This window comes from Manacus candei, unplaced genomic scaffold (assembly GCF_025592945.1).
Source record: "Manacus candei isolate 608988 ecotype Guabito, Panama unplaced genomic scaffold, ASM2559294v1 h1tg000017l, whole genome shotgun sequence".
In the NCBI taxonomy this organism is placed as follows: Eukaryota; Metazoa; Chordata; class Aves; order Passeriformes; family Pipridae; genus Manacus; species Manacus candei.
Window position 1 is genome coordinate 18,524,047 of NW_026138065.1, and position 21,458 is coordinate 18,545,504.

The 21,458-nt window shown below is 40.8% G+C and overlaps 1 protein-coding gene across 6 annotated transcripts in view; it reads right to left on the reverse strand.

The window, feature by feature from the left end:
• EML4 (EMAP like 4) overlaps positions 1-21,458 on the reverse strand; it is a 153,644-nt gene that overhangs the window by 74,620 nt on the left and 57,566 nt on the right. For 2 of the 6 annotated variants that reach the window (XM_051783126.1, XM_051783125.1), the window contains exon 1: positions 14,926-15,089. The exons of 2 other annotated variants lie outside the window; for them this stretch is intronic. In XM_051783126.1, coding sequence (XP_051639086.1) covers positions 14,926-14,992 — 67 coding nt within the window. In that variant the 5' untranslated portion in view covers positions 14,993-15,089. Of the gene's footprint in view, positions 1-14,925; positions 15,090-21,458 lie in introns of those variants that run through there. 2 more of the 6 variants (XM_051783129.1, XM_051783128.1) reach the window with 1 other exon arrangement.

The following is a 21,458-nucleotide window of genomic DNA, read 5'->3' on the forward strand; positions in this document are numbered from 1 at the left end:
AGGGCATGCCCTTCCCCTTTCAGAGAGGAAACAGCTCTTATGCAAGAACAAAGTCAGTCACTTTTGAAGCAAAAGTCCATTTCCTCCCTTTCTCTTCTCCCACTCCTAAATATCTGCCCTTTTCCTCGTGCTGAAAAAGACATCTATCCAGGCCTTCCATAGGCCACTCTTTTTTTACTAAATCAGAGGGAGATTTATTTATTTAAAGAGGTAAACCTGTTAAGCAAATATAGCACAAAAATTTTAAGTGCAGTTCACTACTGATTCATTCTAAAAAGACCAAAGAGCATCATTTTTGATGTGTTGGTCATGTTTCCCAAGCTATTGATGACCTATGCCTTCAAGAGAGCCACAGGGAACAAGATCCATTGCAAAGATCCATCTACAGTGTTCACTGGCAGTAGTGAGGAGACATCCATGCAGGTGTGAATCTAAGGTATTTGTCTTAAAAAGTGGTTTAAGGTAAGAGTAGTGGTAGCCAAATGACAGCAAAAACATGCTAGGTCTCACCATAGAGTACTGTAAATTTCAAAATAAGATGTTTCACTATTTTTCATAGTTCATCAGTTTGATTTTTAATTTTATCCAGGAAAACATCAATTCTTCCCCTGCTTTTGGAATATGAAGGGATAAATATGCTGTCTCCAGTACTCGTGAGACATGAGGATGAACCTAAAAATTAGGGTTCATTTTTCAGTCAATGGAACAGCATTAAACAGACACGTTACTCTGTGTGGGACTCCCCACAGTCACAGGCACCAAACCAATCCCAGCAGATTGAACAAGGCAGCAGCTCAAACAGCCTCTTAGACTTTGGCCAGGAACTTCAAGAGGGGTATCCAGTACATAGTGATGGTACTTTACCAACCTCCCAAGCCATGTATCACTCCTCCTCCCACATGTCACCAGCAGGCACTAGAGGATAACAGCATCTGAAAAGCATCACCCTTCATCATTCGCTGCCTAGGAGAAATTTGAAATGGCTACATTTGGAAAAAAAATTATCTTACTACTGAACCATCTATTCTGGGCCTCCTCAACAATTCCAGAGCATCCACTATCACTTCTCTGAGTCAATTCCTCCCAGCCTCCACCAAACATAAGTAAGGGCTTCATTTTAAACAGAAGCAGCATTTCAGAAAAACAAATTCTACAAACTCCAGCACATGGAAATTTAAACCACAGGGTGGAAAATTCTACGTTTCATCCAATAAAGCCACAGAAACCACAGGTAATTTTAAACCCCCGTCTGTTAAGGAACCCACGAAGTTTTCTGAGAGTGGTAAGAGTCTTTTATTAGAGAATAGCAACAGAAATTACTTGGACTGGCATAAAGATCTGGCTGACAATTTCAGGGAATAACTGGCCCAAAAGAATGCTTTCTCACCAGTACTATGATCAGCTCACATCTGCAGGAAACACTGTATTTGTACAACTTGCAATTTCTGTTCTGAAGAGTAGTGAATAATTTTACTGCAGATGAGTCTTATATTTCCAGAGAAATAACTGACAAACTTGTTTTTTCTACCATGCTACCAGAAAAAAAAAACTCCGCAGTTTTTTGCAATTCACTTATCTTAAGACTAGATTATAAAGGGTGTAAAGATCAAGAATTGTGTTCCATATCTGTAATTCATAATTCTCAAAAAATCCCCAAATCAATAGAATTAGACTCCATGCTTCTGCCCACAGTATCTTCTTCACCTCCTCCAAGTGCCAGCACACAAATTATCTCAGTTTTGTAAAGGATGTGAGTCATGAAAAGAACACAAAAATGGGAATTAGAACACACAACACAAACATGGAAAATTAAAAGAGCTCCCTCTGACCCAAACAACACTGTATTAAGTTCTAATTTGCCCCTAAAACAAGACTACGTGGGATGGCAATGGAGTGGGAAGTTCTCCCCAAGTTCTCACTTCCCGCAAATGCGGGAGTTAACTGGTCGTTAACTCTCTCAGTTATCCCATATATTTTTTGCTTCCTTTGCTAGTTTTTCATTCTTTTTCCTTAATCTCCCAATTCTTCTTTACTGAATTGAAACTAATTTGCTGTTCAGCTCAGGGTTGATGCTGAATGAGACAGTTTGGTTGAAATGATGGTCCTTTCTTGTACAGCTCATGAGATTTTTTTTAACAATTCATAGATCCATCTTATTTTAGTCCCCTACAAACAGTTAATATAAAAACAATATATTACTCTACACTAGCCTTTCACGAACCATTTTGATAACAAGTCAAGCAGCAAGCAGTAAGTTTATTTGCAAAGATCCTACTGCAGAATCAAATCATAAAACGGGAGTGCAATGTCTAGTGGATAGTGCCTTAAACATCAAAAGTCATCACCTCAATTGCTCATCTGCATTTTTAAACAGAAACTGTCTAAAAGACTGCTTATTATTTACTTTAAAATATAGTTGGGCAATCCACCATGTTGTGATGGATACAGAACTTGGCCATGAACAAACCCAAACAACACCTCCTACCCAAAAAATAGAACCTAACCAAAGAAAACCCCACCAACCTTCACTCAAGTCTGAAACTTAGACTACATCTAAAAATCTCAGTCAAAGCTCTGAAAGGAATGTAATTTATGCTGTTAAGAATTTATCCATTACTTGAATAAATGTAAACTGGCCCATCTGTAAAAGATCTATACACATCTGTATATATCTGTAGAGATAATCATACACTCGAAACCTCAATTAAAAAAAAAGGGGCCATAAACTATAAATTTAAATCATTATAGTAATGCATTAGATTTCAAAAGAACAACAAAAGATATAACTACATTGGACAAAGCTTCTTAGGACTTCTCAATTCAGCATGATATATATTCATTTTACAGCTGTAGTGATTTGTCTGTAGGTGATCCACGGGATGATTTTGCTGAAACCCATGAATGTTCTGCAATGCAATAGCTGCTACTGACCTTTGATATTTGTGACTGTTTTATGGTTAATTCAAAGCAAGTTCATGTCTGTGAACCTACTACTGCACCAATACATTATAAAGAACATGACCCATGTTTCAAACAATCTCATTTGAAAGGGTTGTTTGGACATGTAAGATGATCTACAACTTCATGCCTAATAATTAATACTCTGTTTGTGTATGCTAAACAGATTTGTGCACTTAGGCCTTCATACCTTTTTTTGTCCTGACATGAAAAAGCAAAGGAAGGAAAAAGATTAAGAGATGATACAAAAATATCCTGGAAAAAAATAACTTTGTAAAAACCACAAGTTACAGCAGATAAAAGAATATTTTTCTAACAAGCTTTTGCATCTGCTGCTGTAAACACTCAGTTTTAATACGGATAATCCAGAAATGTATAAGCGTGAGATTCACAGGGTACAACTCCACCCATGCTCTATTTGACCAACATGAGTGTTCTGCTTCCCTAAGTTTCCAGTAACTGTATTACCTATTGAGCACAAAAGTTTTGTACTTTTATACTTGCTGATACTAGTTTTGATAGGCAGACTGTGAAAACAAAACACTTACAGACACTTCTCATATTTGACATTGGTATCCATATAATTACTTGAAGAGGCAGGTAATTATGCAGGCTCTCTCATGTATCCTTCCCCAACTGCATACTTCATATCAGCTCCACCTCCATTGAGATGCATCTCAAGAGTAAGACCATTCACAGGTTTTCCTCCACCCACTACTTAAGACTTGTGGTTTTCAAGTACTTTTCTTCCCCTTACATTGCTTAGCTCTCAATGTTCCTGATATTGTTCTGAAGCTCATGACTCTTCAATGCTTGGCCTTCAACCAGCAGGACAAGTCCTTTTCCTTCCAAAATAGCGTTTCTGCTACAGGTGAGTGACCTCTACACTCCATTGAGAGAATTTGTGGTGGCTATGGGTACCTGCTTGAGATCCCCCATATAACTCATTCAGCAGCACTCCAAGTCACCTCAAGCTCTTTTCAGTATCTTATGCCATCCTATTTTCACATCACAGTAAGAGAGAGGGGCAGGGAGCACCTTTTCAAACACAAAAACTTTGAAATTCACGTAGCAACCAAAGAGCTGCAATGACCTGTTCTACTATAAGTTACACACACATTAACAAAAACACTTCAGCCCACATATGTCAGTATTTCTTTGCCGAAAATATTTCATGTTGTGCTAGAAGTGTTAGAACATTTCCACGATAAAATGCTGATTTAAAAGTTTAAAGAAGCATGAAACAATGCAAGTTAAAAATTTCAGTGCCTGCAGTTTTTTCCCCCCACCCTCCCTAATGCCCAAACTGATCAAAATTTTTTAAGAAAACAACTTTTCCTATGCTGAAGTGGGACCAGATCTCTGAGGTCTTCCTCTTCCCCAAGGGCTCAGCCACTACTTGCCTCCCAAGCCCCTCCATTAAGAAATTCAGCAGGTTCCAGCTTTGCAGGACAGAGGCAAAGCCAGTCACTGTCTGGGGCTCCAGGGTAACCACTGCGGGACAGCAAGAGTAGGAAAACATCTCCCACCTGAGGAAGAACCTGCATGTTGTGCCCAAACACCAGACATCAGTGGGGAAAAGTGTTAAGCTCTCACAGGTACTCCCACCAGAAGCAATCGGGCTTTTGACATGTCCTACCTACACACTTTGACAATCAAGCCTTCCTAGTTTCAAATCAGGCAATTACTTAATTAGAAAATTAGGTAATTAGCAGATGCTTTTGACCTTAATCTCTTTTTAACTTCACTCTTCATCTGTTAAATGCAAACATTGTCCCACACCACAAAAAGGTTAATTAACACTTGTGGGCTACCAACACACTACCCCTGAGTGCTGCAGCAAAATCAATGCTTAAATTTGTGCATTTCTTTGAAAAGCACGAGTAAAAGTCTTGCCATAAAAATAACAGAAAGACATGCAAAGAAAATGAAGGCAACTCAAAACACCAAGAAACTGCTTTTTAGGCAGAATCAGCTTTTCAGAGTTCTGAACTGTGGGAAGACTATGAGCAAGTAATTAAAGGCTGCATCTTAATATCTATATGATCCAGAAGATTAAATACAGTCTTGAAGAAAAACTCCAATTCTGACTTCTATGCTCACTATGACTTCCCACTCAGAACACTCTTCTTAATCATATGGCAATAGTGCATAAATCTACAAAAAGACAGCAGCATTAATTGTCGCTGATCTGCTCAACACAACAATGAATGACAGTAACTTTTATCAGGCTCAGATAAAAGTACTGCTATGCAAAACATCACAAAGTCCAGAAAAAGCAGAGAGTTCACCGAGAAGCATGGGATCATCTGAAACACTGATTTTCCTGGAGTATTCAGCAAACTTATTTACACAGACAGGTACCACCACATGGCAGGCAAGGAAGGTGTGAAGGTTTGTAAATGGAAAGAGTGCTTGGGGAGCAGGGGGTAGAGGGAAGGAGGGGAGGAAAAGAAAAAAAAAAAAAAAAGAAAAAAGAAAAAAGAGCACTCAGAGTTATCTCAGATTCTTCATCTCTCTCTGCACCTCTCCCTCCCCCTGGGGCCACTTATTTTTTAACCGCTCTTGTAATAGTGATGCTGCTAACTCCTGTTCAGAGAAGTGTCCGTATATTTGGAGAATTTTTTTTTTTCAGAATTTAAGCCTAAATTCATACAGGTTACTTCCAATTTTTCAAATTCTATTTCCAAAGCATATTTCCAAAAGATACTTTTTCCCAGTAACATGCAAATAAAATCCAAATTTGCAAAACATTCAACCTTTAGACTGCAACAACACAGGAAAAGTCCAACATTCCTCATCATTGCAGTGCATCTCCTCTGCTGCAAAATATTTGAGTCAGTAGTACCAACATACTTTTAATCTGAAACTTATGGAAAACTTCCAACATCTTAAATATTTATTGCTTATTTGGGCATCAAACTTATCTGAGTTTTTGTCTGTGGTATGCTTTTAACAAGTACATTTTTGCCCCGGAGGAAAGATGTTTCTACTCTTTAAGATTGCTATATTCTCATCAGTTCTAGAGTATAACATCACAACAAATTAGAAAAGCACTGAAATCATTAAGTGAGATAACATCAGGAAAAACAACATACCCTCTTCTTTTATAGATACATTTTATTTTGTACCATGCAATGTTTAATTGCAAAATTTTACTGATCTCATATCCTGACACACAAACAAGTAATCTCTAGTTTCTGTTATCTAGCAATAAAGTTAGACATTATCTCTGAAAATAAAAGTGTTGGAATATTTCTGAAATTTTTTGTACTGGCTGCTTCATTGTGCTGCTCATTTCCTTCCCCCAGGACTCATAAATATCTAATTTGTAACATCAAAAATACCAATTTACAAACTAAGTTTATTTGATCTTATTCTGTGCTATTCTAAGCCAATCTATGATAAATGCCACCCTGCAAAACTCCACCAAGTCAAGAAAAACAGAATCCTGGCCCATAGTACTCATTTCCTTTCCCAAAGAAATAAGCAACTCTCTCTCACAAAACACTCATCTACCCTGCACAGGGGAAGCCTTCCCTTTCAGCTCTGCTGCAAAAAGCAGGATCTGGTGGGTTTCTGTGCTCAGCAGAAACATGCTTAAATCAGAGCAAGAGGGAGGCACCAGGGCAGGTGTACACAGCGGGGTAATTGGATGGCTCTTATCCGCCAAGTCACAGGACACAGTGAGTTCAGATCAAAGTAAAATCTGTTTCGAAATAGACTTAACTCATTGCCTTATCTTAGTTTTCTGGTATTTTGGGTATAGGAATTCCTTCCACTTATTCAGGGTCTTATGCGGCCACAGCTTTATTTCCTTTCAATACCAGAGCCCATTTAGTAAAATGCCAACTTTCAGCTTCCTCTCTGACAAGCCAAAGAGACCTTGAAAAGTTATTGTCCTTCATTGCATTTTCTTATCCAAAAGCTAAAGATTATAATACACTCTTGTAAAAAATAACCTCTATTAAGAGACAAGCCTTCTGGTGGAAGTATTCATTCCAGTGATAAGTTTTCTGTTGTGACCATCCACCACAGCTGTGGTGCTGCTGCAGTGGGGCCAGGATGGCTGGTTGTGCTTGCATGCCTGGCATGCTCTGTCTGTTCCAGTGGGCAGCCATCTCCTGCAGAAGACACCCCTTATCCCAGGTCTGTGACAAAAATATTATCCTTGCTGTTGCAGGGGATACCGTCTTGCAGTTGTTCAACCTCTCCTGTGTCTTGTAGGCAAGAACAGACGTAAGGTTTGGTTTTGATATTTTAAAAAAAAGTCCATTGTTTCTTGGGAGTGTGAGACTAAAGCTCTCTAATCTGTGAGACTAAAGCTCTCTAGTCACAAGCTTGATCCAACTCAACACTTCCAACAGTAGCAATCACAATCTCGCTTTTGTTTACCTCCACCAAAATGTCTCCCCAAATTCTGTAACTGCTTGCAGTTTTGGTACTAGAGGAACATTTCTACAACAGTTAATGCTTACTCCAGGTGGAACCAAATCCACAGCAGTTTTGTTGGGGGCTTTTTTTGCATAGAAAAGAACTAAACTATCTCCGTAAAGACTAGTCATACTACAGATGCAGTTAAGCTCTCCACTTAGTTTCAAGGATAAAGAACAAGCTGCATGACTCCCACACAGCCAACCTGTAAGGTGGTATCTGCAGCTACTCATCTCACATTAGTCACAATCTCCATTTCAATTACTACAGAGGAGCAACTATTGAGAAATAAAGGGAGTATTTGCGCATTGTGTGTCATAGAAAACACAGGCCAGAGAGCGAGCAGAAGTATCTACGCTGGTACAAGTCAACAGCCACCCTCAAAAAGCGGAACTGAGCATAAATACAATTAAACAACTGACTGGTTCTTTAGTTAAGCTCCCTTTTTTTTTATTATGTTAGCAATTAAACAGCCTTGGTGAAGTAACAGCTGTAAACAAGGTGTGGGTGGAAAGCATTGCTCACACCTTTCCTGCTGCTGTGACAGCTGCTGCCTGACAGGAGACCATCCAGACATTCATCCTGCTGTCCTGTAACACGCTGCTTCTGAATAGCTGTCGAAATGTTTAATATTATTATTCATTATTTTATAAACACAGGTAGCCTTTTAAACATTCAGAGTATAGATCTATCATCAAGTGTTGCCGCACTTTCCTTAGCAAGGGAACTACCAACAATAATTTTCGACAAATACTCTATGTTGATAAATCATACGAAACCATCATGAATATATGTATGGAATTTGCTTACATGCGAAACATACCTGTCTGCAGGGATATTTTTTTCCTTTTTTCACAAAGGATTCTGTAGGAAAACACACTTCTGTGTGGAAAGTTTGCCAAATTTTGTAAACTCAAAAGGGAGTCTATCAAAGTTATGTCTATCAAAGTTGCTTAAATACATCACATTTGGTACCATAAACAGATTACTTCTCTGATCTTTCTACAGATGGGAGTCTCTGAAGTGTCAAAAATCCTCAGGTTTCTCTTCCCACTATTTGCTACAAAGCAACAGTTTTTAGGTAAAGAAGATACCCCTACAAATAATAAGAGACATGACTGATCGTGGATATGTCCAGTATTAGAAATACTACAAGTACTACAAATACTTGATAGGGAAACAAGAACTGAATCTGATTGGGACTAAGTAACAGCAGTGCTGCAAACTATGAGTAAGTTGCATTTTTTTCCCACTTATTTCCTTCTTCCCCAAAACTAAGGCATTAATTAATCAAGAACTGATAACAATCCAAGCCTCCTCAGAAATAGAAATCTTTATGTGCTAAAGTACATAAGTTCAAAAAAAGCAGAAATGTTTTGCTGCAGAAGTACACGAGCACCAATGCAACCAGACAGGCTCTATACCGTCACTCAGCCCGCCACTGCCACATCAGCGGTCACTCCCTTGAAGACCTATCTCAGAGCTCTTCTCTGGCTATATCACTGGGTACCACTTTCAGCTTTTTATAAGAGATCAGGAACAGCAATGCTAGGTAAAGCCTGCCTGCAACCCACAGAAAAAAAGTTTATAGTTTTTTACTAATACACTTCAAACTCAAAGTGAAAAATATACTGGAAAAAGCTATATATTGTAGGTCTGCAGTGTTTGCAATTCAGTTCTATTCTCTTTTTTATGTCCAGGAGATTTCTATTTGTTTGATAACTGGGGGGGGGAACAATCTAAAGCCAAAAAAATAATAGTTACTCTGAAAGCAGCTATTATCTTAAATCACTGAATTATCGAGTTTATTCCTCTAATGCTTATGTTTTAGAATTGATTAATTCCACATACACTTACTAAGCATTAGCTATGCTAATTCAGCTCTTTATACATATAAAAGAACCATCCGGGAGCATACTATTTCTGTATAATACTGCCAGTCAAAATAACAGAATCTTTCATGCATGAAAAAGAATCCTCCCACCACAGCAGAATACATCAGTAAGAACATTATTTTATACATTTTCAGCATTTTCTACCCTTCCTCACAACCTTATTTTACTACTTCTATTTTATTTTTAGCAATAGGAAAAAGAATTAAAACTGAGCCAGCATGACCATGTTCTTTGGGCTGCAGCTGGGGGTAGGGCCACACAAACTAGCAGGGAGTGAGCCCGAGAGAGAGTGAACAACATCACAGCTTCCATGTAGTAACTATTCAAGCACACACTCCTACTCAAGACTAAATGCCAGGTTGTTTAACCTACTAATCCACATTTAGTAACCTACTGTGTCAACATGCTTTTGGTTTCCACCTCCACTTAGCCCTCTGCAGCTCATGTGCAAGCCCACACTCTAACTAGGTGTGGCCATTCTTCGCAACTTGCGAAGTTGCATACGAGGAAGTCCTCGCACGAGAGCGCTACACAACATGTAGCCTGTACATCTCCGAGATGTACCTCAAAAAACACCTCATTGCTCAAGACACCGTGCCATTTATTTACTAAATAGGTAAAATCATGCAAGAACCTGAAGGACCAACTCCATCAGCTGGAAGGGAATGTTTCCTTTGATGCATTTCACAGGTATCAGACATCTGACTATGGGTATTCTCATGGTTTTAAATGCTCCTGAAGAGCTTCATGGGCAAACCTCGACAAATTAATGCATTTTTAGAACATACAAAGAACAAAAAAGGTGCTGGGAGAGAAGAGCAAAAGCAGACATCACCTAAATTCTACCTGGTTTTACGACACATAAGGGCATCTTCTCACCACACAATAAAAAACTGTGATTAATGACTGTAACATCTGGTTATTCCTTTTCCGCCCCTGCTCACAGAGCAGGATCTGCACATCCAGTAGTTTTTCTGTATTTCTTTTTGCAAGTTCTGCTCTCCATGCTGCTCTGGCTCAATGCAGAAGGAGCAGGTTGAAGAAGCCTTTCAGTTGAGTATGCTGCAAGGAGGAAGTTTCCAATAACACCACTTTCTTGATGAATTTACTTATCTGTGTGAAGCAGGGGTGTGATACAGGGTTCATAAAGATACTTTCTTAATCAGGACATTACTCAAAATTTGAGAGCAAAGACTCGGTGCTGAGAAAGTGTGTGCAGTCTGAACCTTTCTATCTGACCTTTAATGACATGTTTGCTGCGTCAGCTCCACCTTTGACATTTCACCAATTTCGATACTTCAGCAACTTAAAGCGTGGTTTGCAATTACATTCTGCAATTGCAAAGAAAACACTACCCATTAACCTGCACAAGTCACTATTATTTCCTCAACCCCCTTTTGATGACTAACACATATTCCTAGAACCGTTAGGAGTGAGACAGAGACCTGAAAAGGCAAAGCAGAAGAAACATTACCAAAAAATGGAATTATAGTTTCAAAAGGTAACTATCAAGTTAAAGAAATGAGACTTCCATTGAGTCAAGACAAGAATTAACCTACTAAACAGTGTGAGATGAAAACTCCTATGGATCTTTACACTATATGCAATTTTATGTTGTATACACATAGCACTGCTGTTACAGTGCAGTACTGCAGATATTCAGTTAGACGCTACCGAGCAATAACACTGTTAGTTACCAAAGTATGTACCAAATATACTGAAAGACTTGTAATGAGACGTGTACATTTACAAACATTTACAGCAAGTTTACAGTCAGCAACGTGCAGAGTCAAACACTGTTCGACCTCGGAGAGAGCTCCCCATGCCACTGCACCAGCCTGTACTGTGCACAGCTGGGTGACAACAGCCATGTCCCTTCTCTGCCTTCCTGGAAAGGGGGTGGTATCTGATGAGGAAACAGCACTTTGACAATAAGTTTAATGCAATGAAGCCTTTTTACACAGCCCACCTAGTTTACAGCTCACTTCATTAAGCATAGGCTCAGCTAACTTACAAAGCAAGAAAATTCTGCTTAGTCCAACTGTGCTCATAACCCTTCAACAAAAGATTCTTTTAACTCAGTCAAATTACTAGAAGGTGGTAAGTAAAACTATACTAACCTGATAAGGAAGTAGAACCTAAAACCAGTATACACTATCCTGAAAATTCCAGCAGATAAGAGGCAACAATGGTACTTTCAAGAACTACAATGAGATGGGATTTCAACTCTAGACTATCAGAAAAAACAGTGCTTAGGGAGATGTAATCCCCTGAAATAGGCTGATACTTGGTTTATTTAACTGGTCCCCATCCAGTACCTATCCATTTTAGGTAAAATATCAAGCTGAAAGTAGGACTTCTATGTCACATTTGTCTATTTTTGCCTACATAACAGGCACTGGAAAGAAAAAAGCCCTTGTAATATCCAAATACTCACAGCTAAGTTCCTTATGTCAGATACTAATCCAAATTAAGTACCTGTGCGTGAGCATCCAGACAGGGAAGCACAGCACCAAGAACAGCAGCATATGCAGGCCACTGTCACTCCCTGCCAATGAGGCAGCTGGCAAAGCCACAGCCAGCTGAGGTGCCCTCCAGAGAACAGTGACAGACCCTGGGTGAGAGTGGGTGGCAAAGCCGCTGCTGGTTGAGGTGCCCTCCACAGCACAGTGACAGCCCCTGGGTGAGAGGCACCAAGCCCAAGAAGGACTCAGTGTCACCCCTGGAGAAACCCTGCAGAGCCACCACCATAACCTCACCTTTATCATCCCTGTCTCCAGCAACTGGTGAATCCACACTGCAAAAAACCCTAAGCAAACTCTACTAGTATTATCATTAAAGATAAATGAATCGAAACCAAAAGCCTGAAAGTAATCAAGTTTACAAACATGGGGATACTAGAGTTTGTTTCACTTTTTTTTTTTTTTCTGTTTATAAATACTATTTTCCATGCTAAGTGTCACTGGAGGCAAATATTTAATCAAGAAGCATGACAACTGAAGGTTTCTTTGTAGGTAAATATTTCCATTTGTCAAACTCAAAATTTCTAACCTGATCTGTATCATCTAAGATAAATTCTAGCCCATATCTAATTTGATAGCTATGCTCTTCCTGAAGGAACATTGTCTTGTCTTAGCTTTAGTTATAAAAGGATAATTAGAAAAATTAGAAAAAAAAGAATTCACCCCTACTGACATCAGAGAAACTTTTTTTTTAAAAAAAGTTTGATTAAGCTGCTTATCAGCATTGGTATTCCATATGTTAAAAGGGAGTGCTAGTTCTTTACTCCTGAATTAGGAATTAATTTTTTTTTTCCCCAAAATCTTCGTTCGCGAAGCCTAGCCATGATGATGATGAGGAATTAATTTTTAGCTATGGCAAAAAATGAGCAACTGAAGGTATGTATAATGACACCTGTGACAAAACAAATCACAATTAAAGGTAAGGTAGACAAGTTCCTATAGAAAAGCACATCGTTATAGGATATATACTTTAAAAAAAAAAGTTATCCCAAAAAACCTCACCTGAAATACCCTACTGTTAGTACAAAGCCTTAAGCCCCTTTAAATAAAGCAAGAACGAGCATGTATGGCCCAACAGAAAAAAAAAATTCCTTCTACAGCTTAATCTCAGGCTTTTTCATACTTGTTACCACTGCAAAGTTGCTAAAAGCCCTCAAGGCAAAGAACTCTCAAGGATGAAGTTAGAAATTTCATACGAACAAAGCACTTTGTAATTCTCCACCACACCAGTTCCTTAGTTTATGTGCAAACCAACACACAGTCCTCGAAAAACTCTATATAAAGATACATTAGGTCTAACTGTATAAGTAGGAATCAAGTTTTAAACCAACAAAGCACACTGCCCTGCTAATAATACCCAAAGCCACGGTTTCTGTTAATCACAAATGCTGTCTTTAGCTCTTACTCAGCACAATCTTCAGTCTTTCACCAAGATTTCAGGCAAAATAATTTTTTAAGACGCAGAAAAAAATTGACGTAGAACATATGCATTGAAAAAAAAAATGTGTTTCTTGCACCTTATTTTGCTGGATTTCTATACAAATCTCAAAAGGTAAGTCCATCATGTCACACTCGCTTCAGAATTTCAAGATACGTCTCAAGCTGAAGTTTGAGACACCGCTACGTTTTTTACAGACGATCACAGAAATTCTTGCTAAAAGCCATTAAAGTCAATGGAAATGTTGGTAACATAAACCTCTACATATCAGTAACAAAGCTTCAAGTTGTAGCCATAAAAATTGCTGTTCTTTTGAATTTTGCTCTGAAGACAAACAGCTAAACAGTAAACTTTCTTTTCTACTGTAAAAATCCTTGCAAGATTGCAAAAACAAATCATACGAAGCACTTGTAATGTTAAAATTTCCAATTTACCCTCCTCTCTTTCTTAAGAGTTGCAACATCTTGAATTCTAAACCGAATAGTTTGAATTCTAAAGCAGATAAAGTACAGTGCATTGCTCACTTCAAGAAAGTACACCATAGCAAGGTCATTCCTTTCTTCCCCAACATACTCATCGAAATCTATGCATTAAATATTTGCCCTTATTTTTTAAAACACACTTTCCCGTTGACCATCATATTTCAGGCCAGAAGTGTAAGGTTTTACACGTGAGATGCTGCATTCGCACCAAAATCGCACGGCACAAATCAGCAAACAAAGAAGAGCTGCTCGGTGATGTCCACTCTATTCGGAAAAACACACTTCTCCACAATATACAAGAGAAACACGTCTTATCTCTGATGCGATTTGTTGGCAAGGATCATTTGGTTCTTTTTAAGACCATATATTTTTGGTTGCTACAGCCAGAACGCTGCAATTAAATGACCCAATTCGCACTGAAGAGGCTGGTTTGACAGTAGCTGTTTATAAAGAAATGAAACAGGCATTGAAATATTTCATTTTTACTATGATACTAGTAAAAACGAAGGCGGGGGGGAGAAACCCTTATTTCTGAAGGGCAAATACATGCCTCGGAGACAGAAAGCCCCGCACAGGAGGCGCACGGCTGGAGCCGCAGCAGACGCGGGTCTGATCTACCTACGCTGAGCGAGCCTTTACTGCCGCCTGCCTGAGGCCCGCGCAGCCCACGCGTCCCAGCGGGGCTTCCCATGACTTTTCCTTTGGAGAGCGTCAAACAGAGAGGTCCAAACGAAGGGCTGGACGCGCAAGAGCCGCCCTTTCCCGAGGGCTGCGAAGGGTCCCTCGCACGAAACGCGCTCCCCCGACAGCCCCGGGCCGCCGGGCCGGCCCCACGCTGCTCCGCGCCAGCAGCCTTCTGTCCAGAGAGCACTAACTTCGTCATTATCCTCCTCTCGTTTCCTCCGTTATCCACACACATCATAATTTTGTTTGGCTACCTTTGTTTTTGTTTGTTTTTTAATTTTCTCGAGGTTGGGATGCCGCAGGGCAGCGAGCCGCTCAGCAGGCACACCTTGCCGGCTGCTGCCGGGGACGCGGAGCTGCCCTCGCACCAGACAGGGCAGTATCTACCCGGGTACGGACAGGTTTCCCTTCCTCCCCTCCCGGGATGGGGAAGCGCTGGAGATCACTCCGAAAGAGCCCTCGCAGGCGCTGCGGGGTGGCCCCCCCGGCGCGGGGCAGGCGCGGTACTTTACCCGTGCAGAAGGCGGCGAGCGCCGAGGGGTCGCAGCCTGCGCCCAGGCAGAGCAAGGCTTCCTCCATCCCTCTCGCCGACGCCGAGCCGGCCCCGCCGCCCTCCCGCCGAGGCTCAGCCCGAGCACCCGCGCCCCGGCTCGGCCGGCGGACGCCGGGCGGACGGTGCCGGCCCCCGATCCCTGCTGGCGGCGGCCGGTCCCCGCCGCCTCTCCCCGCTGCCCGGCAGCGAGCGCGGGAGGCCGGCGGGGGCGGGCCGGGGCCGAGGCCCCGGGGAGGGGCCGGCCCGCAGGCGGCGACCACGCGCTCGCTGCGGCACCGGGCGGGAGCCGCGGGCCCCGGTGCCTTCTCCGGAGCGAAGCGGAGCTCGCCGAGCTGCTCCCGAGCAGGAAACTGGCAGCTGCTCGCACACAGGCAGGGTTCTGCACCCTTCCCGTAGGAAACCACAGCAATCGGCAACAGACACCCCCCTGCCCGGTCCCACCGCGCCGCACGGTGCTCACGGCCGGTGACAAAACCGGGACATTAACTATAAAAAGCCAACAGCGATCAGTCTGCCCTCGGTCTGGGCATAAGGAACTACCACAAATGACTAATGAATACGATTTTTATACTCGGTCTATTCAAATAAACCATTATCGTTCCAAAGCATGTCTGTCTATTTGTCAGAAACACCCCAGATCTATCGTCAGTCACAGAGCAGCGTGACACGAGAGGTTCTCACGGGGAGGGGGGGAGAGAGGAAGGGGGTGGTTGTTTGCTCTCGATTATACTGGAATATTTTTCACATGACATCTTTCGAGACGAAAGAGCAATGACATCACTGGCAATATACTCAAATCCATTATATGAAAACTAAGCAAAATATCATGGCTTAAAAGCAGCAGCTTTGCAAAGTTATCGTTCTGTTCAGCAGAAGGGAACTCGTATTACAAACGCATTACAATCTATTTAATGTGATCATGATTTTGTCTGTCTTGCAAGACGAAGCACAGCCAGATGAGAACTAATGAATGCAACATGTGTTCATTCTTTTGGTAGCCGTGCCTGAAGCCAATTGGCAGAACGACTACAGCAAAGATAAATGTCAAAACAAAACTATTTATGAATATGTACTGCATGTATTTTGCCTCTTCTATCATACTTGAAATAGTTTATTATTTTCAAGCTTTGCAAGCATATTAAGTAAGTCTGGATTAAAGTTTTAATTTCCAGACAACAGTGGGATAGTAAAAAAACCCAAAAAACCACAGGGGAAGTCCATGTCTCCATTCAAAAAATGAGGGCAGCGGTTTTTTTCCACCATTACAAACAGTTGCTGAGAATGTTCATAGGTTCACAACAACATATAATTTAGACAGCACACAGTGGGTTTTGTGTGTTTTCCCCAAAATTATCAATCTACATAACTACAGTAGTATACTTCTTTTCAGGCAGCTCCTGACAGACTGGAGGAATCGACCTCTGCAGTGATCTAAAAAAAGAGAAGGCAGTCAGCTGAACACAGCTCTGCAGCATAAAGCCAGCCAGACAACTACTGTGATTAATATCAGGAAAGGACTGGGAAACTGAATAGTGGAAGATGATAAACGGTAAAAGGCAAGGGCACACAATTAAGGAAAGGGCCCTAATGAAGACATGGGCCTCAACACACAGCTGTGGCACACTGGGATTGACCAAGAACCCATCTTTCCAACTTGTCCCAACCACTATGTTGCATCATGTCATTAAACAATTTTAATTGCAGGATGAAACACTGAGCCTTATCTTGGGTGGGTTGGGCAGACAGAATAATTTAACACACACTTTGGTATCCTTTCAAACTCAACATCCTTCCCAATACAACTATGAAGCCTTGGAAAAAATCGTAGGCCAAAATGCTCCATGAGGCCAAACAGACATTTTATGTGCTGGTAAGACCAGCACTGAGCAGAAAGAGGCTTGATTTGCAAACTTAAGTGGCCATTACTGCTCTGAACAATGACACAGATTATGTACAACTGGCAAGAAACATCCAATGTAGTTCACACATTGTAAGTAAAACACTCTGTATTTAAAAAGTTAGGATCTCCTATTGTAAAATAGGTATGAAATAGTGTTATTTCTGGGTATCTATGACCCTAATTTTTAGTTCTAAAACTAAAGGATTTCCTCAGCAAAGAAAAGAAGTTTCATTACAGTGGTATTTTAAACAGAGATTAATTCCTACTGAATCAAGAGCATACAGAGTGAGGCAGAAGAAACCAAAGCAAATGTTAGAGCACTATCATAATGATCCTCTGAACTCTTAACTTTTGAAATAAGATTTCAGAAGGCACAGCTCTCCCTGAAAATAGCAGAAGCTGTGTCAACCCACCCATCGCCTGTTCCCTGCTGGGCTGAGGACTTTGATCAAAATTCCTTGACTTGCCTTTAAATTTCTCATTAAAATCATAACTCCTCATTAGGATTTTACACTCCTCTATCTCTGCACCATACCTGTCCTTCTAAGCAATCTGACAGCCTTCAACATCCGTCTGCCTTTAAACTTTGCAAGCTTAAACACCATCTCAGGCCCCTGTTCCCTGCTGTTACTTAACATGGGTGGTGGGGGATGAGGAGGTGCTCTTCTTAAGAATTTTAGATAGGCAAAAATGATGAAAAAAATACTTAAAATATGGCACAGACCAAAATAAAACACATACATAATAGGAAAAAAACTTCTCAGATTATTAGCAGTGCAAAGTATGTTGTTACACCATGCAAAAACCTAACATTTTAATTTAACACAGCAAAGTATGTTAAAGATCAGGAACAGAACTCCACACGCTGCATATAAATACAGATTCATTCATTGTTTGATTACCCCCAATATATGGATATTTAGGAACACTACACATCTGGTAAATACAGTGGATGTCTCAAAGACTGCAGCAGCACCAGTCAGATTCTGAATCTACAAAAAGAATAATTTTGGAAACACTTCAGTTTTTCATGAGCCAAAACACACTCCAATGCACCTTTTCTTCAGAGGTGGGAGCAAATGGCTCCTCCAGCTTTTGAAGAGGGCCACAGGAAGGCATGAAGTTTTTGAAGTCATCACTTCCATGTGAAGAGGAGGAAGAAGCAGGTCCCTCTGCCCCATACCCCCAAAACTGCTTTCCAGTCAACCCAGAGCTAGATAAGGAAACTACGGGGACCCCCACCAAAGCCATCATGTCTCCAGCTGTACAGACTGCAGAACAGACACCTTGTTCCCAGGACGTCTTTAGTACTTAAAAAACAAAGAAGATTATTTATTGAGTTTCCTTGGCAAGTAATACTGCTCCTAAGAAAATACCTGCCATTACATGAAATTTGGGAATTGGTTTTCACAGAACTAGGGTTTCTCAATTTCCTTCAGATTTAAGAGACTTCAGATTCAAGAACTGCTACACAAGGCAATCACAGTTATCTTCCATCCAAAAGATTACTGGAGACTCTCTCTACACACCTTTTCTTCAGAACACCTGTAGCTGTACCTAAATATTACAAAGTGTAACTATACTGAGACTAGTTTAATGACCATCTTCTTGTTGAACTGCAAGAGGGCAGCACCAGTTAATTTTGTTCCTCGTATGTATAAAATCAATCATGTTTCCACTGGCAAACAATCCTGCAATTATTTTGCTTTCTTCTTTCTGAAAAGAAACTGTAGCAATGTTTCTTTTTGAATTGGCAATTAACCTCACCACCAAACAGTATCACCTTTCAGCAGCTGTATCCATTAGCTTTACCCCGTGGAAAAGAGAGAATAACAACAATTTCTTTAATTTAAACTACCCAATTCTTTAAGACCTGAAGCCTTTTATGACATTTTCTGTAGGGTGGGGGGAAATTCTTTCAGTTCGGTTTTAAAATGATGTTTTATGTGTTATCACCAAGCTAGCACAACAGACCAAAACCATTTAATCAGGTGAGACAAAGTAATTAAATAGTTTTAAAAGACATGCTTCTGTTAAGGATGCTCATTGCTTTGAGCCTGTTTCCAGCAGGACTTGCAAGGTGTACAGAGGTTAGTGAGCTATGAAGGACAAGGACAGTCTCCCAGGATTCAGTGCTCCCATTAACACCTGTGGGATGTGGCAGTCGCTGCTCACTCCACTCCAGGTGCTGGCACTGTAATAAACCCTAGGAAAGTCCCGTTCTCTCAAGCATTAATACCGAGAGTGACAGAAGGCAGGACCTTTGCCTACGATTAAGGTCACTTACAACTGGCATATGGCAGCACTACTGCTAAAATAAGCATCCCTGCCCTTCTCCTGCATCCTTCCCATTCTCATCCTGCTCCTGCCAACACAGCTCGTGGGGCTGCACAAGGAAGCACACTGGGAGACTGAACAACCTGAAACCTAACTCTTCAACATCAAAACAGGAAAACTTACCAGCCCAGTCATATGGCGTATGGCACAATGAACCCTGAAGCAGCAGGGAGGAGACACTCTTTCCAGTACCCTCTGGAAAGAGTGCTGGGAATCGTGCCTGTCAACAGCAGCTCTGTCCATGGATGACTTAATGTGATTTTGAAACAGCTACACTTGTAAATCACATTTCATTGCCAGAAAACTGAGCAAAATAAGAACTGATACAGAAGAAAGTGAAATCCCCAAGTGAGCAGTGCCAGGGTAGGATGCAGCAGAGAGCACACAATGGTGCCAGAGGCCCTTCTCTTAACATCCTGCTCCTAGGCTAAACTGAGCTCCTTCATCCTATGGCATTTTTCTCAAAAGGAGATAGCATGCAGAAAACATGATAAACAACAGGTGAATATTGGACCTTAAAAATTGTCCCGAGGCTGTCCTCCACAACTAAACCATACTAAAACCTAGCTCAACCAGCCTAGGAAAGGGATCTAATGGGGAAATTTGTTTTATTTGTTTTCCAAACACACACTGCGTAACTTGAAAAAAAAACAAACCTACAAACAATACAAAGCCCTCCAAATGTACATGCATATTTTTAAGAATAACCACATGAATGCCTATTTTTGTCAGGTGGGTTTTCTGCTGAAGCAGCTGCACCAACACAACGGAGGTGGCAGCAGGCTGATGTGGAGAGTAGGAAGGGTGGCAATGTGTAAGGCTGGTATTTCACTGAGCATAACATCAAACCACAGCTGTAGCATGCTTTCCGCTGCCTGCCTGGAGCAATTGCACAGCAGACTGCTTGCAGCTGCCTTCCTGCCTATCCAGCAAACAAGATGAAAATGCATTAAATCTAAAACACAGCCACAAAAGGGTTTCTCCTGCAAATTTTATGTTGAGCATGTGTTCCAGACCACAGTCCAGACCACATAACCCAGGTGGTGGCCCATGAAAACATGCAACCCTGTCCATGAGAAAGGGAAGAGTCTGAACAGTGGCATCCTTGTCAGACACAGTCTGTATTTTTATGGAGATAATCAGTTTTGTCTCTGGTCAAGAACCTACACAGCTTCAAATGCACAAGTTTTGTGTAAGTGATATTTTTAAAACTACAGGTATATCGTACAAGGTTGTGAAATATGAAGCATTTCCATCTTCTGAAAGTGCTCAGCAAGAGATTGATTATTAATAATGACAATTAACTGGTAATCTTAGTCATACCAAAACTTGGTTACGGACTAGCTATGGTGAAGTGACTGCTGTCTAATCATTTAGTTCATGCCAACAGAAAGTAAAATATTGCTTTTGCCATGCAGAAGGGAAACATAGGCAGAGAAGCCAACTACAAAACTGTTTTCTAACAAAGTACTTTCAAAATAAAGTATCTACTTCTATAAATATGACACTGCTTAAGAGTTGCATATTCTTTAAAAAAATGATTAAATGTCATTCTTGCATGTCAACAAATCTCTACATTTTGACTGTTTCCATTAATGTATTGCTGTAATGGTGACTATTTTTACTACTTTTAAAAGTAAAAAAAAAAAAAAAAAAAAGAGTAAAAAACCCAATAGAATTTGAAAGAGTGCACTATTTATGACAGAGACCAACAAGAGTCTCATTTACTATCCACTTTGAGATACTGAGGAATTAGAAAAGCCTTTATGAAAACACTACCACCAAAAAGTGCAATTGTTCACACAAAACTAATTCTTATTGAGGATGTCCAGCACAAGACTTCTGGATGCACAGAGAGCTTGCACAGTGGGTGACTAGTTCAGCAATGCACTGGGACGATGTGGGATCACACTGTGATCACCCCACCTCACCATCACTACGTCGATGGCTCAGACGTAGAGCAAAACATGTAAATGAGGAATAAAACCCACAGATGCTAGTCTGGCTTAGTCTAAATGCCTAGGAACACCTTTTGACTTCTGCATACGCCAGCACAACAAATCCTCCATCTGAGGGGTGGGGTGATCATCTCCATTTGTGACCACCCAGCATAAACTCACTATCTCTGATTTAAATATTACCTAACACATGCAAATGTGATGTAGGTGTCAGACCTTAGACTATTACACCACTTCAGAGTTTGACCTTATCAAAAGATCATTTACAGCCACACAGTTTTGACATATTATATACAA